This window comes from Protopterus annectens, chromosome 1.part1 (genome assembly GCF_019279795.1).
Source record: "Protopterus annectens isolate FY-2018-M chromosome 1.part1, PAN1.0, whole genome shotgun sequence".
Classification (NCBI taxonomy): domain Eukaryota; kingdom Metazoa; phylum Chordata; order Ceratodontiformes; family Protopteridae; genus Protopterus; species Protopterus annectens.
Window position 1 is genome coordinate 845093596 of NC_056726.1, and position 17760 is coordinate 845111355.

Consider the following 17760-nt stretch of genomic DNA (forward strand, 5'->3'; position numbering starts at 1 on the left):
AGTACAAAAAGTATAAATACATAATGTGTTAGCCTGAGGGTTTTCACTTTAAAGTAGTTGTTAAGCATAAGGTAGAATAAAAGGCCTGAAAATATAGAGTCAGACTTGTGTTTTCATGCACGCATTCAGTTTCAGGGAAAGACAGTTCAGTAGAAAGGAAAAGATAATCTTGCTAGCTAAGCATGAAGTAAGCAGATATAACAGTTCTCAAGGGGAAAGCTACAGAATGTTCCTTTCTCAAGGGAAAGATATGTGTACTTGCAAAGGAATGTTAGATAAAGAATATACAGTTAGGCACTGTCAGGCACAAATATGAAATAACTTTCATAACATTTTATTTGATGAGTCTTTAGAATGTAATTAACAGTAAGTTTGCACTTGAACAGTTTTGGAAGTGAATGGATATCACAGTAGATAATTGTTTCAAAATGTATCCTATATATATATATATATATATATATATATATATTGTTTTATATATACATTTTTCATATACATTTTAGAAACAAAGTAGATCTTGAATTATTTAATATTCACAGTGAATTTCCATTGAAAAGTTTGTCTTTGATACCATCTAGTGGGTAATAATGGTATTTACTTAGATTTTAAAAGTGGTTTTGAAGCCTTCTGAAGTTTTACAGTGAATTTCCACTGAAAAGTTTGTCTTTGATACCATCTAGAGGGCAACAATGGTATTTACTGAGATTTTAAAAGTGGTTCTGAAGCCTTTTTGGTGCCTTTTTTCATTTAAATACTCTCTGAAAATTGTCATTAGCTATATGTCTGAAGAAGGGTTTGGTTAAAACCTGAAAGTGCTTACATTGTTTTAAACTACTGTGAAGAATAAAAGACTATAAATTAAAGAGCTGTGGTGATATATTTTCTAGTACTGTCAGGCACATGCAAGACAAGGCTTGAAAACCAAGGCTGAAGAGGCATGTAGAACATCACAGGGTTTTGGTATTATTAGGAAATACTTTAGACATGGTCAGTTGAGTCAGTTAAGTTAGTTTTTGAACTGATATGCAAATGGTCTTTGCAGTACAGACACTCTAGCCTGAGTATCGAAGGCAGGTCAGATATCCAGTGTTAATGATCAGTTTATATTATTCAGGAGAATCAGAATATATATATATATATATATATATATATATATATATATATATATATATATATATATACCCACACACACACACATATCTATATATATATATGCAAAAACTTTGGATATATTTATCAGCACTGTTATTGGAGACAGTATTCAAACATTTTCCTCCAGTGTACTTAATAAAGCATTCGTAACTGAACTACAGTGTGTGCAGCATTGATTCTGAAAAGTAGAAGAAGACTGGGCCCATAAAGGAGAGACTGTCAACTAACAAATAAAGACATTCATTCCATTCTCAGTTTCCAGTTAATTCCAGTATACTACAGTTTTATCAATTCTTTCATAATGCCTCTGTATCTCAGTCATTTCATTACATATTTGAGTTCTGACTATTTAAATTAATCAGAATCATGAAGTGGTTATGGCTTCTATATCTCAGTGGATCTGCAACTATAATGTGATCTTGGAAGGTTTTTTTCCCAGAATCCACTTCAAGCCTCCCTTATAAGAGTCATCCTAGATACAAGGAATCATTTTTTTTTTAATTCTATGTCAATAAATGGCAGTAGTGAGTCACAGGCATCTTCTAGAACATGTTTTCATACTTACTTTTCTGCTTGAATTACACTCATTTGGGTTCTCAGAGCAGCTCTTGCCTTTTTGTGGTTGTAAATACTCAACAAAATAAACTAGCTGAAATGCATTGTTTCAAGGCTTCCAATTTTTATTTCAAGTGCCAACACACCTTCTCCCACATTATTCCAGAGGTGTCAAAACTATCATTTTAATCCAGGAGCTATTAACTCATCACTCTTGCTTCTACTTCAAATAACATTTTAAACTGTTTTTCTATTTGAAAGTGGCTGCAGTGGAAAGATTTGTGTTTTATCTTTTATCTTGAATGTTAGCAAACTGTGCTATATTTGTTTTAAAAATATTTTTTCTTACAATGTAGCTTAGAACAAAGCAAGTCTGACTTTCTGTTCTTGAATTTGGGTTAATAATAGTTTTCTCTTTCTACTGAGGCACAACAGGTTGCTATATAGATTTATAGATTAGTACTAGGCTAATTGCCCCTGCAAGCCATTTTAAGCCTTGCCAATTATCCCCTGTGAGATTCAAACCCTGTACCTTGTATTTGTAAGGCAAACACCTTAACTATTAGGCCATCCTCCCAAATGTCTTTGAGCATAACATTTTTCAACTCTGTTGTACTGGTAGCTACACTCCTGACTTTTTAAACTGTAGCATACCAATACTTTATCCAAGCCATGATCCTTGGGCATGACAGGATTTCTGAGTTATGGCATTAACTGTTTTTTCATAGGAAAATTGTCTTTTATTTTTAACAACAGATTGAGTGACTTTTTACCATGCATCATGTATTCTATACTTAACTGGTATGGTATTTTTTGCACATCCTATGTGTCCCATCAGTTAGCTACTCTGCTAACTACTGTGCTCTGGCAAAAAAAGGAACCTGGAGTGAGAGTGAGACTGCAGAAACTTTCTTTTTGAGTTTATGGGAGGACTACACTTCTCAAAAATTGTACCAATGGCAGAACCCTTCAGAGTAAGATAACATGGTCAGAACAATACCTTACTGACAGTAGTCGCCATCTTAACTGGGTTCCCTACCATTCAACAAGGATTTCAGTAACTAGTAGTTGGCAAGACTAAGAAATAAACAGTTGAAATTGAATGAAATAATAGGTTGTCTTTTACTTGGTCATATTCTAGCTGCATGAGGGTCACTTGATTGCAGATCAATGATAGTCTGTGCATTTGAGTACAAGAGACTCAAATAGACAGATTTGATCTCCAAACATACTTTCTTCAAGTTGATGCAACCAGGGAGGCAGCGTATTTGGAGATCAGGGATGAAAGGCATATAGACCCATCTGTGAAAAACTCTTTTTAATTTCCTGCTGATCCTGAGTCTATGCATTTGCAAGTGATAGGACACTGAGCAGTTGGTACTCCAGTTAATAAAGTTGATTCAAATAATACTACAATACAACTGAGTAGGTACAAACACAGCAAGCAGGCAACAGTTATGAAAAATATGAAATGCTTTAGAAAATGTAAAATGTCAGATGCATATATCTTCTGCATTATGTACGTACACAAATTAATTTAGAGCCAAACATTTAAAATTTGCAACTAGAGACTTTTGAATTCTTCTGAGTCAGAATTAATGCATAAGATTAATGGAAAAAAGCTATAGTTCTTCTGATACAAGCTACTTACAGAAACAACTGCAGCAGTATCTTAATTATTTTCTTGCAAGTTGTATACAGGTACTTACAGCTGCAGCAGTATCTTCTTAATGCAAGAAAGACTATAAGCAAATGATAACAGGCTGTAAGCAAATGCATCATTACCTGTCCAATGTGGTAGCTTTCAAGTGCTGTCACTCTCTCTGGAGTCAGTCTGTTCAAAGTGGTGGGGTGTCCTAATCTTCCATAGTCTCCGTTCCCAAATGTGAAAAGTTTTCCATCAGCGGTGACCACAGCTGAATGTTTAAATCCACAAGAAAGCTGGTGATAAGTTAGAAAAAATTATACTAGTCAATCAAACTGCTTTAAGGAAAGTAGGCATTATTTCATTCTTGTTGCAGATAGTTTTGGAAGGTACTTTTTTATTTCAGCAACCAGTGTGAATCTGTTCTCCTATGTGGTTACTCTGATATTAATTCATATAAAGCATTACTGGTATCATCCCAAGAACAGTAACGACATCAATCTGCTCTATGTGTTAGCAGTGCCAGCCAAAGAAAAATAATGATATCAGATTGTTCTATGTTGTAGCAATACTATCACAAGAACAGTACAACATGAATGTTTAATTTCTTAGGCATCTGATCAAAGAAACAATTTAGCTCAGCACAGGGCGAGGGGTGCTATATCTGTGAACACTGTCTAGCAGTTAATGCAAAGGATTAAGGCTATGAGCTCTTAACAAGCTGCTTCCTGCAACACAAGTTTGATTTCTTTTGGCCTCCATTTGTCTGTTGTGTGACACTCAGCAAGTTCTTAATCAGATATTGCTCTGAGGTAATTGAAAAATTGGGCTAGTATCCTTAATGGTCTCTTGACCTGCATGCCTACTAACTTAGCTGTAAACCTACAAACCACACAGGAGAAGTAGATGCTATCTCTCTATATCTTCCCAGGATAAGGAAATTTTGGCTCCCTACTGGAAAAATCCCTAAATGCTAGACAGTAAAAGTTTATCTACTCTTGAATGTTTTTTGAAGTATGATGATTCTACACTGATTGTAACTGGCGCATGTGTAGTAGCAGTACTTTATATTCAATAGGTAACCTTGTGATATTTATTTGAACATATTCTAAACTGCCGCATCAACTACCTTCCCAAGCCTGTAAGAATACCAGCTCCCTAGTAGCTGAAACCGTCAAACTCTCACCTTAAAAGCAAGCTTGCTTGCAAGCACAGACTGTTTTTTTAAAGCATGCTGATTCTACACTGACTGCAACTGAAATCTGCAATAAATATAACCTTTTTTAGTCTTTTGATATTTATTTTACGATAGTCTAAACAACTGTAGCTAACCGTATTGAGGAGGTACTGTCTCTTTTAGGGAGGGGACAAGGAGGCACCTTCCCCCAAGCTTCTGGCAATACTTGTTCAATAAAAAAATAATTTCTAAAATCCAGAATTTAAAAGCAGGGCCTAGCATTGGTCCAATGAAAAACAAATGGCACATAATATGTCTTAAATTGCGAGACTTGACAGATTAAAGACCAATATATGCAGTTTACTATATAATTAAACTCTTCAAGTGAACCTACAATTCTTTGGTAATTACTTATTTTACATCAACTACCTTTTTCAAATTTACTAGGCTTTTTTCCAAGTTTCTGTTGGTTAAAGTAATGATCACAATTACTTCAGTGAAAAAACTTGTACATACTGTACTTACGCTATACCAGACTGTTAATATACATTTTAGAAACAACTACCAGAGGACATAACATATGTAGAATTGCCCTGTATTTACCTAAACATTAAAAAAAGCCTTTATTACTGGTCTGACCAAAATGGTAAGCAGTTAACAGCATTGTTTTTAGCTCTGCTTCATTTTAACATCTCTGACAGGATTTTTACTAAAAACCTCAAATAGAACGTTTCAAAACTTGATGGATTTATAGCTGAATATCTGCTGAAAGATTTACTAGAAAAATAACAAGTCTGAAACTCTTTTAACTGCTTTTTTTGACAAGAAAACTAGAAAGAACAAATTGTCTTAGAATGAGCCACTCTAAGCCCAGTGTACAGGGCAGTACTATGAAAAAAGACAGACAGGCTAAGTAAGTACTAAGTAACATCAGTCAGTTATCTATAAAGGCAGATAAATTAGAAATCAGAATTGACAATTTTTAAGAGGAATGTAAAAAAACAAGTTGAAGCGCTGAGTGAATCTCTTAAACAACAACCGTCACAAATCCTGAGTATAGAAGAGGCCATGTCTGATTCTGATGGAAGATTACTTAAAAATGAGAATAACACTGAACTTCTTCTGAAATAAAACTTATTTTGGGATAAAATAGAAGACTTAGAGAACAGATCTAGATGGAATAACATTAGGATTTTTGGGATTCCTGAAAAAGAAGAGGGAGACAGTATGATTCAGCTCCTTGATACCTGGCTGCCTAAAACTTTGAACCTGCCTGAAGCTTTTTCGTTTGACATCAAAAGGGCACATAGATCACTTTCTAATTCATCTTTAAAAAACACCTTCACCAAGGTCAGTGATTGTAAGATTTTTCTCAAGTCAAAATAATGATTTAGTCTTAAAAGCTGCATGGACTGGACTAATTATGCAGTTAAAATTAAAGGAAATACTATAAGATTCAACAATGACTATTCTACATTAGTGATGTCCAAGAGAAAGACATGTGCCACTTGTTAAACGCTTAAAGAACAACAATATTATAGCACAAATCTTGTTTCCAGCAAAAATAAGGATTTGCTTTCCAGAAGGAAAGAAGATTTTTACACCATGAAAGTCGAAACAGACTTTATATACAAAAATAAAATCCTAGAAAAACAGAAAAAATGGACTGGGATCTGTCAACTTCTTGAAGAGAAATGCAACAAGAGATGGTTGGTTAATAAAAGAAAAAAACAGTAAAAAATGAAGGACAATTAAAAATCAAAGTATTTTATGATTATGAATTCTTATTAATTTAAATAAGTGCTTGAATACTTATGAACAGGTGCTGCATATTACTTTTTACAAGGTAAATCATTTATTTGGGAGGGTGGCCTAATGGTTAAGGTGTTTGCCTTACAAACACAAGGTGTGGGGTTCAAGTCTCACAAGGGATAATTGGCTAGGCTTAAAATGGCTCGCAAGGGCAGTTAGCGTAGTACTAATCTATGAACCTATGAACCTATAAATAATTACCAGTTCCCTTTCTAAAATGTTAAGAGTTTGATTCTTCTAGCTATATATGAAACCAAAGCCACTTATTTTCACTTCGAGTTTAAAAGGTTAAACTATTCATCTTATTAAAAGTTAATCATTATTATGATGAAAACCCCTTAGGTGGCACACTTTCTCATATCTTGGCATAGTTGTGTAATGTACTATTAAATATAATACAAGATGCAACAAATTAGACTATCAAAGCATGCTAAGATTCTGGGTTCTTAAAATGGTCTGGTAGTGTGCTACTGATGGTATATTTGACATGCAATATCACCCAAGGAAAGACATGCTATATTATAAATAGAGTTTAAAAAATATATATTTTTTTGTACATATGCAAATGTCACTACTAGAATGATGTCAAATAATTAGAGTAACACTCATACTTTTATAAGTTAAACATGGCTCATACATAACTGTCATTCTTTTAATACAAGTTTATATGCTGTCTTCTTTAAAAAAAAATACTCTGCTTTTTATTAAATATCTCATACAAACAGTGCTTGCTGAATTAGTAAATGTTATTTGTTTGAGTGCAATCGCTTTTTGGTGGTTGGGATACTTTTTTTTTTTTTGTGGTTTGGGAGGTATGAGGGATGTGTGGTGTGGAGGTGGCCTGGATTCACTTGTGAGTGTTTTGTGTGAATTACAGCTAATGGATTGTTCATTTTCAAGCTCCTATCATGAAAACCAGCTTGAAACAACTTAAGAGTCATAAGCACTTTTGTAATGCTGCAGGAATTCTAAAATTCTAAGGACTGCCCGGGTTACTTCTTCCTGTCTAAAACTAAATAATCATAATATTTTGAATCATATGCTAAGATGTCAATGAATACAAGTTAGATAATACGCAACAAGACAATGAATTGTATTCTAAACCACTGTCAGTTATTAAATAGTTTTGAATGCTTCCTGTATGCCAGAAGGATAGTTTATATACTTGCCCATAGAATGACACTTCTGATAAAAATTTAGAATTGTGTTTTCCTGTTACTGTCTCTTTTAATAACAAAACTTAATAACTAAGAACAATTTATTATGGATAGTTTGAATCTTAAAAGGGAAGATTTTTTTCAGAAGTTTCCTCAGACATTATTAGATATAACATTTAAGGAAAAATAGGACTGATTCTAACAGTAGTATTAAACTAAAGAGTATCAAATATGTAAGGGTAAATATAAATGTTCTATTATATAACACACTACACTAGGATTACAGCTAAATTATAAAACCTAGGACTATAATAATAGTACAAGATACAGTATATAAAAAGAAATAGAGATCAGAATAAGTAAATATGTATGTAGTTAAAAATACAAATATGTTTGCAACGGTTGGAGGTTGGCAGAGTAGTTAAGGTGCTCACCTTACAAGCAAAAGGTGCAGGGTTTGATTTTCATATGGGGTAACTGGTTGTGCTTGGAATGGCCTACAAGGAGCGTTATCCTAATACTAATTTGTGAACTTATGACCCTACAAATAACTTCACACATAGTAAATAAAATAGAAAAAATATAAAATCATCTGACCTATAAATTAATAAATATGAAAATAACTAACTTCCTCTTTATAGTATCCCAGGGAGAAATTCTGAAGTACTGGGAAAGATGACTGTACAGTTATTCAGTTTGGTGAAATTATAATAAAGATTCTGAACACCTTTTCAGCTGTTCTAATTTATAACCCACAGTCGGGCTTTTTTAAGATGATTCATGCTAAAAATATGAGACATATTAATACGAATCAGAAGTATGAGCTAAGCTTTGTTAGTCTAATGGAGAGTTTGAAATGTAGTTTATTCATCTTTTTCAACAAACTAGGAATATGTTATTCCATTATGGAATGTTTTAAGATTATACCATTAGGTAATTTTTTTGTTTGTTTCAAAAGATTTGTCCATAGCTGAAGATTTCAAATTGTTATATATAAAATAAAGTTCTGTATATAAATGCAATTTCATTACTCTTGTGTTTTTCTCTCTCTTACATAAATGTCTGATTTTTTAATCCAGTAAAGAGGGTGTGTCTGTTCAAATACTTACAATTACACAAAGCTCAAACAGTATTTCCACAGGAAACACATTTATTTAATAAAGATGTAAATAAATTTTCATTAAAGAATTATTTGGTTTAGCAGGTTTTGGCTTTCAAGCTAAAAGAAGAGGAACTCATTTTAAGGAAGAACTCGCCAGTAATGCCTAAAGAAAAATGGTACCTATGTTGATAAAAATGGTATGTTAAGCACTGTTACAATTGAGTGGAATAGAAAACTAAATACATTGGTGAACATTGGATTCTAGGGGTTGGAACTAAAGATGTAAAAATTTACTTAGACACTATTACGCCTATTTATTACACGAAATGTGAAGTCATAATGGACGGTGATTTTAATTGTATTTTATCAGACAAAGATTCCACTGCAGACAGAAAGGTGACAATCACATCTTCAGCCAAACACTTAAAGAATTTCTTAAATCTAATGAATTTTAAGAAGATTTTATATATATATATATATATATATATATATATATATATATATATATATATAATCTAAGGAAAACAAATTCACTTCAATTTACCCATTATTCATACAGATATGGAACACAAAATCTCATCACATATCAGAGAAGTTTCAATAGTTTCATGTCCATTATTGGACCATAATGCTATAATCTTTAAAATTATTTCAAAACTTGACAATCTAATACATCACAGGAGATTACCAGCATACATTACTAAAATAAAAAAGATTCAAGGATTGGTATGTTAAAGAAATCAAACATTTCCTAGAAATAAACATGAATGGTGAAGTAACTGACATTGCCCTGTGGGATTCACTAAAGGAAGAGTTACAAGCTGGTATATTAGTAAAAATAAGAGAATAGGACAAAGAATTGAATACACTACAGGCCAAAATAGACACGCTAACGTTAAATCTAAAACTAAGTGACATTGTCAGTCAGTCTAAACTTAAAAACTTAAATATAAAATGTCAAAATTCTAAATCATAAAGTTTCAATAAACCTGGAAAAACTTAAACTTCAGGCATATTCAGTAAACCCTTTAAGCTTACATAAACTTGCTCTTTGATCAAAGAAAATGAATAAACTAAATCACATCAAAGAAATTACAGCACATATAAATAATAAAAAAATACAACAAATATTAAAGGTATTCTTGAGGGATTTAAAATATTTTATGAACACAAATAATAATAATACAAATAACCTAGATAATGATGATATAGTTGAAACTTTTCTAACACAAAATATACATAATAAATTAACAAGTGAACAAATGAAAAAAATGAAAGACCATTCACTTTAACAGAAATAAAAGATCAAATAAAAAGTTAAAAAAATAATAAGATGCCAGGCTTAGATGGTCTTATACCAGAACTATATAGATACTACTCCATGATGTATTTAAAATATTAGATAAGGTCTCTAGAGAAATAAAAACAACTGCTGAAGTTCGCCTCCATCATGGAAATATTCCCTTATATCATCTATTTTAAAACTAGATAAGGAGCCTACAAAGTGTTAATCATACACAACCATTTCCCTTTTAAATGTGGACTATAAGATGTTCATGTCCATTTTAGCTAACAGAATTATTCTTATATCTAAATTAATTAACATTGATCAAACTGGGTTTATATTTTAAATAGACAAGTACAGGATAGTATAATAAGAATACAAGCATTAATAGACTATGCAAATAAAAAAAGCAAGAACTTTCTATCATTAGTCTCAATTTAGATAAGGTTTTTGACTGTTAATTGGTTGTAATTGTTTAAAACACTTAAAAGTGTATAATTTCTCACATGAGCTAATTGCATTAATGTCTAAGTTATACAATAACTCTTGTGCTTATGTTAAAATAGGTTATTTTCTTCCTAATTCCTTTAAATTACAAAATGGCACAAAACAAGGCCGTCCATTATCACCTTTACTTTTTGCATTAGCTATAGAACCTTTTGCAAATAGTCTTACATCCAATAAGAACATTAATGCTGTCAAAATAAAAGATGTTGAAATAAAGATTCAACTCTTTGCTGATGATATTTTACTAACAATAGGAAATATATAAAATTCATTAGAACATATAATTAGTTCTATGAATCAGTTTGAAGGACTCTCAAACTTAACATTTGAGCATAATAAAACAAGTGCCTTATTAATTAATAAAAAAATTAAAAACTTCATACAAAAATACTCTAACTTCAACTGGAATACCAATCAAATGATATACCTTGGTTCAACCATTACGTCTAATAGTAATGAAATGATACAAACAAACTTTCAACAGGTGGTTGTTGATAACATTTTAAGTTTAGTCACAAACTGGAATGAATTATTCTTCAGCATGGAAGAACGATTAATGCTTATTACCATCTTAACAAGCATTAATCGTTTTTCCATCTAAATAAGCATGGAGGAACGATTAATGCTTATTAAGATGGTAATTCTTCCTAAAATACTGTTTGTCTTACAATCTTTAGTATTATCTCCCCCCAAAAAATTGATGAAGATTAATATTCTACTTAAATTTTTTGGCATCGTAATAAACCAAGAGTATCCTCTGATTGACATAGAAAAGGTTGGGATAATGGTGGAATAGGATTCACAGATGTTCAATTGTATGCTACTTCAACAACTATAAGCATTGTGGAAAAATTCATCTTATGATTCTAAATGGAAACAAATACATCAAGAAATACTACTGGCAAATAATAAACATATCACAAACAGTCATGAACAAATAGTACCCAACAGTTTTTTTCTGGTTATTAAAATATTTTTGCATAAATGGTATTACACCATCTTCTCAAATTCCCTAATTAAATAACATCATTTCCTCTTTCCAAAAGTTAACACATTCTAACTATTGTATTAAAGACTTATTATTTTCTACATTTCCAATTGCATATACAAATGACTGCTTAGAAACTCATACCTTCAACAAAATGCTAGTATTGAAACATCAAAGTAATTTAATAAGAAGTTATGTACCTACCATAACGTTCCATGTTAGTTGTCTTCTCTCGCCTTCTTTCTTGCTTGATGGGTTCGGAGCCGATCCTCGGCTCCGACTCGGCACTTGCTTTAGCTCGAGAACTCCTTTTACCAGCTCGAGGCAGCCCCATATCCCATGATGCAAGGCAGTAAGTACCCAGATCTCGTTTGTTGACAAAGGGCAATAACACCAAGCAAAATATACTTCCCAAAGGAAGAAGAAACTTACAGATGGAAAAAGGACCAGGTCTGAATGGTCCTTAGTATAATAGTTTCTTATACAAGGTCTGTCCAGGCCAGGGGGAAGGAGGGAGGTCGCAAGAAAGAAGGCAGAGAAGACAACTAACATGGAACGTTATGGTAGGTACATAACTTCTTAATGTTAAGTTGTCAATCTCGCCTTCATTCTTGCTTGATGGGACCGCGTCCCTAGCACCTCTATCCTGGGTGGCTCAATGGAACAAACTCTTGAGGACTGTAGAGCCAAAACTGGCTCTGTCCCTGGAGGCCAAATCCAATTTGTAATGGGAAACAAAAGTGTGAGGAGTGGCCCAAGTGGCCAAGACAAATAGTGTCCAAAGGAAGTCTAGCTTGAAAGGCTGTAGAAGTAGCTAAACTCCTAGTTGAATGTGCTTTAGGTTTTGAGCACAGCTGTTTTCCCCTGAGTGTATAAATTTCAGTGATGACCAAGAAAGCCATCTGGACAAAGTCACTTTAGAAACAGGAAGGCCTTTTTATTATCCGCATAGGAAACAAAAAGTTGATCAGATTTTCTAATTTTTTGTTCTATCCAAATAATATCTAAGTTGACGGTGGACGTCAAGATAATGTAGCTTTGTTCAGCTCTATCTGAATAGTTAGGAAAAATACAGGGAGATCAATGGATTGATTCAGATTGTTCTTGAAGCGACTTTAGGTAAAAGGATGGATTAGTCCTCAAAGATACTCTGTCTTTGTGAAAAATCAAATAGGGGTCGAACCGAAAGAGCATGAAGTTCAGACACCCTCCTGGCAGATGTAATAGCCACTAGGAATAAAGTTTTCCAAGAAAGATATTTCAGGGAACAAGAAACAGCTGGCTCGAAGGGGAAGAATCAAGGATGTCAGCACTAAATTTAGATCCCACTGAGGAGGAGGATTCCTGATTGGAGGCTTTAGTAGGAAAATTCCTTTCAAGAAGGCCCTGCAGAGCCTATGGGACATAATATTATGATCTGCTATCCCGACATGAAAATTTGAAATAGCAGCCAATTGAACTCTGACTGTGGAAGAAGAGGAGCCTGCATGAAAAATCTCTGCTAAGAAGTCCAAAACTGCCTGAACAGGGGCAGTAAAAGGATCAATATTTTGGGCCTTAGCCCAATAAGAGAAACGTTCCATTTGCTTGTGTAAATCCTCCTGGTAGAGGATTTTAGTGAAGCTACTATGATGTCTCTAACTGGGTTAGAGATCAAAGGAAGCCTGGCTAAGGAAGGAAGTGGAGCAACCATGCTGTGAGGTTGAGAGAAGGGATTGACCGGTGCAGCTGACTGGATTGGTGAATCAGTAGATCTGGCACTGGGTCCAGATGCCACGGCTGCACCAAAAGGTGATGATGGAGGAACGGGAACCAAACTTGTCGAGGCCAGTAAGGGGCAATGAGAATCAATTTGGCTCTCAAAACGGTAGCTTTCTGGATCACCTGAGGGATCAGAGGAAATGGAGGGAAGGCATAAAGAAGTCCCTGGGGCCAATCCTGGGTCAGAGCGCCTCTGGGGGGATGGCCTGATAGAGGGAAGAGGCTGAAGAAGTTTGGACATTTGCTGTTTTGGGGAGTAGCAAAAAGATCGCAACATGGACGACCCCATTCCAGAAAAATCTCTTCCGCTATAGATTGCTTGAGAGACCACTCGTGAGGCATGAGGATAGCTCTGCTCAATCTGTCCGCTATGATGTTGGTTTTCCCAGGGATATGCATTGCTACCAGAAACCGATGAGAGGAGATCGCCCATTGCCAAAGTCTGAGCGCTTCTCGACACAAGGGGTAGGATTTGGTTCCGCCCTGTTTGTTGATATACCACACTACAGACATGTTGTCTGTGTGGACTGCAATTGTCCCTACGGGAAGAAAGTCGTTGAGGGCTTGCAACGTTAAAAGCACTGCTCTCATCTCCAGGACATTTATGTGCAGATGGTACTCGAACGTTGCCACGTCCCATGAACCATCCTGCCCTGATAATGACCCCCACCCGATCAGGAGGCATCCGTGGTGACAGTGGCTATCGGGACGGGGTACAAAGCACCTGCCTTGGTGAACCTGAGACGATGTGATCCACCAAGCAAGATGCTGTTTGCATGTCTGTGTCACCAGAATCTGGTGACGCATTGGGAGTTGCTGGTATGACCACTGTGTGAACAGCATCCACTGAAGGAGGCATGTAGAATCGAGCCAGGGAAGAAGAGTAATGGCCGCAGCCATGAGACCTAATACCTTTAGAACCATTCTGGCCTGTACTTTCTTGCTGGCCAGAATGATCCTGACATGAGTCTGAATGTCTGAAACTCTTTGTTCTGTAAGGGTAGCTGACATCCGAACAGTGTTTAAGTTTGCGCCTATGAAGGTAATAGACTGGCAGGGCGATAAGGATGACTTTTCAAGTTGATTGAGATGCCTAAATGAGAACAAAGGTCTATTGTGTAATCCCTGGCTTGTATAAGCTGATGCCTGGTGGTGGCTGACAGGAGCCAGTCGTCGAGATACGGAAACACCTGGAATCCTTGACGCCTCAGGTGAGCCGTGACCACTGCCATGCATTTGGTGAACACTCTGGGGCTGTAGTGAGACCAAAGGGCAGGGCTCTGAACTGAAGTGACTGGACCCCAGCCGAAGCGGAGAAATCTCCTGGAGCGCCTGTGAATTTTGATGTGATAGTACATCCTGAAGATCTATTGAGCACATCCAGTTGTCCTTCTGTAAGAAGGGCAGAATTGACTGAAGAGTGACCATTCGAATCTTGTCTTCTTGACAGACTTGTTGAGTCTGCTGAGATCCAATATTGGTCTCCAGTCTCCCGTCTTTTGGGGACCAAAAGTACCTTGAGTAGATTCCGGGCTCTGAATGGTCTATTGTAACTGGCTGAATGGTTCTTTTTTGCAGTAGTTTTGTGCTTTCTGACTCTGCAATCTCCCTTAGACCGGTGGTACATCTGGAAGGGAACTTGAGGGGAAGGGACTTTCCTCGAAAGGAATTATGTAACCCTTGGATATGATCGACTGTACCCATCTGTCTTGAGTGAGGGAATGCCAGGCTTCTGGGTACAGTGATAATCTTCCCCGACTGCCTCCAAGGAGGGACAGCCGGGCAACACCTCAGGGATGCTGAAAGGGCTTATCAGAGAGAGGCTCCCTGTTTCCCTGGTTCTTGGACCCTCTGCCTCTAGAGCGAGGCCTGTTGTTGTTACCCCTCTGCCTCTAGGGGTAAACTGACCACGTGAATCCGGCGTGACTCCTTGGGATTTACGGAACCACATCTTCCCACCCTTCTGTCCTTTGGGATAAGGCCTAGAAGGGGTGGAAAACGGACTCCAACAGCAGAAAGAGTCTTGCCGTCCTGCTCACACCTGGTCAAGGTTTCTTCACCTGAGGGCCAAACAAAGCTGACCCATCAAAGGGAGAATTTGTGAAGGACGCCTTAAAGGGATCCATAAAATCACATAGCCGCATCCAGGCTTGGCGTCTAAGAGCCACACCTGTGCCTGCGGCTCTACCGCCCATCCGCAGCATAAGATATTAGCCGCATGGAGGAGTTAGCAATGGAATTGAGGGTTCCTAGCTGCGAAGCAATCTTTCTTGAGCCCCTGCAGCTGTAGGATCCTGAACTACTTCTCCCAGCTACTTCAGGATATCTCTGGAGTCTGGTGAAGTGACAAAGATAATTCAGCTAACGCATAGCAAAGGTCGCTGAGGAAAACATCCGCTTGCCGCACCTATCCATGGTCCTAGAGTCCTTATTAGGAGGATGGACGGGCACGGAAGGATCTGCAAGTTCCTTTGGTAGCCGCAGCCACCACCATGGCATCAGCGGGACACCCTTGGTAAGGAATTGTTTGTCACTAGGGGCAGTGATAAATTTAGAAGGCCTCCTAGGGACTGGCTCTACAGAGTCAGGAGCTGCCCACGCCTTTAGGTGCAATAACCTGCATAAGGGGGTCGAAGGCGGAGACACCCAGGAGGTGGAGGGCCGAGATCCAAACGCCTCTAGGTATACTGACTCATCCTCAGAGGGATTGTTGGTGGGCCAGTTTCCTCTGTTTCAGAAGTTCTAGGATGTCTGAGAAGGAGACATCCTCAGAGGGGATCTAGGGGATCCCTCTGACTCATCAAAGTCAGTATCCAAGTGACAGACTCGGGAGTCTACATGCTTCCTCTTACAAGTCCTCTTCCTAGGAGGATCTCCCGAAACATCAGGAGAATCCTCGGAAGAGGGGAAATTCCCAATGGGGAAACCTGAGGCGGAGGATCTCTGGGTCCTGTAGCAAGAGAAGTGGCAGAGATGTCAACAGGTACTATAGAGGGAGGAGCTACGGAACAGACTGCTGACTGATACCAGTGGCCAGTACACTCTTCATCACCTCGAATGCTCCTCCCAGGCAGGTCCGAGAGAACCCGCTCAAGAGCTAGGAACCCAGGGACCACCGAAGGGAAGTCTCCGAGGCAGATGTCGGAGCCGAGCTCACCAAGGCCGAGGCTCCAAGGGAAGAGCGGTTCGGACAAGGGTCCGATGCCACTCACCCCCTCGGAGGAGACCATGGAAGCCCGACCACGAATCCCTCTAAGGAAGAGGAGATAAGAGTAGAGGCTGAAGGAACAGAAGGGGTATCCGTCCTCCAGCCGTAGCAGTAACCATGCCCAAGACTCCAACCCAAGCTCTGGGGTAGAGTTGAAGGAGGAACTGTAACGGATGTGGACCAACAGTCGCCTGCTGAGACGGGCTGTGTAACATTTGGGCCAGTACCTGTGACTTGAGTAATCTACTGACCACTCTCTAGGTCATGATCTGACAACCTGGATGACCTTGAAGATCGGCTCCGATGGCTCCGTTCCGATAGAAGAGGTGAAGCCGAGCCGAAAGTATCGGCTCCAAGGAAGGAGACCTCGACCTCTTCCTGGAATGAGCCATCGGAGCCGATATTACAGATCCTGTCGGCGCCGACTTCGGAGCCGACAGAACGCTCGATGTATCGGCTCCAGCCAGAGCCGATACAGCCACCAAAGTAACGGTGTCGGAGCCGATCGGAGCCGACACCGATGCCTGTGCCACATGGGTGTCGGAACCGATCGGAGCCGACATCGGTGGACAATAGATTCGGCACCGATAGCCATCGGTGCCGAAAGCTTTGTCAAGCCAGAATCGGCTCCAGCCGAGCCGATCTCGACTCAGTACGAAGTCGGAGCCGAGGCCGCAGGCTTAGATACAGAAGCCTGGGCCTTGGCAGGTTTTGTTGATTTTGGTGGAGCCGACTTAGCCGGAGAGCCCTCCGGCTTAAGAAGGCCCCTAAGAATCAACTTACGTCTCTCCTGCAGGACTCTCTGGCTGAAGGAGTGACAAATAGCACAGGAGTCCTGCAGGTGAAGAGGGCCCAGACAATACAGGCAAGAAGTGTGACCGTCTGTCAGAGACATCTTCTGACAGCACGAGTCACACTTCTTAAAACCTGAAACCCTCTCCTTTGACATGGTACCGAAAACACAAAACACACACACCAGTCAAATTAAATTAAACAAAATACCAAGAGGTATTCTATAAAACACCAACACACACACCCTAACAGGGGGGGGATGGGATAGGGAATTGACTAACAAAAAATTAAAAGAGACAGGGAATTTCTGTCAGAAAGGGATAGAAATTAAATTTAAACTATCAAAAAATTAGTTTTAGAGTAAAAAGGGGCTTGAAAATCACTAAAGTGAACAACTTACCAGGAGCTGGTAAAAAGAAGACCTCCTAAGCGAAGCGGCAAACGAGATCTGGGTACTTACTGCCTTGCATCATGGGATATGGGGCTGCCTCGAGCTGGTAAAAGGAGTTCTCGAGCTAAAGCAGTAGAAGTCGGAGCCGAGGATCGGCTCCGAACCCATCAAGCAAGAATGAAGGCGAGATTGACAACTTAACATTTTACTGTTATCAGTTCTTAAATG

General features: G+C 37.8%; 1 protein-coding gene across 1 annotated transcript in view; it reads right to left on the minus strand.

Moving 5' to 3' along the window:
* The window catches only part of LOC122815150 (probable E3 ubiquitin-protein ligase HERC1), a 5886073-nt gene that overhangs the window by 811660 nt on the left and 5056653 nt on the right, over positions 1 to 17760 (minus strand). The window contains exon 66 of the mRNA XM_044087407.1: positions 3493 to 3648. Coding sequence (XP_043943342.1) covers positions 3493 to 3648 — 156 coding nt within the window. The remainder of the gene's footprint in view (positions 1 to 3492; positions 3649 to 17760) is intronic.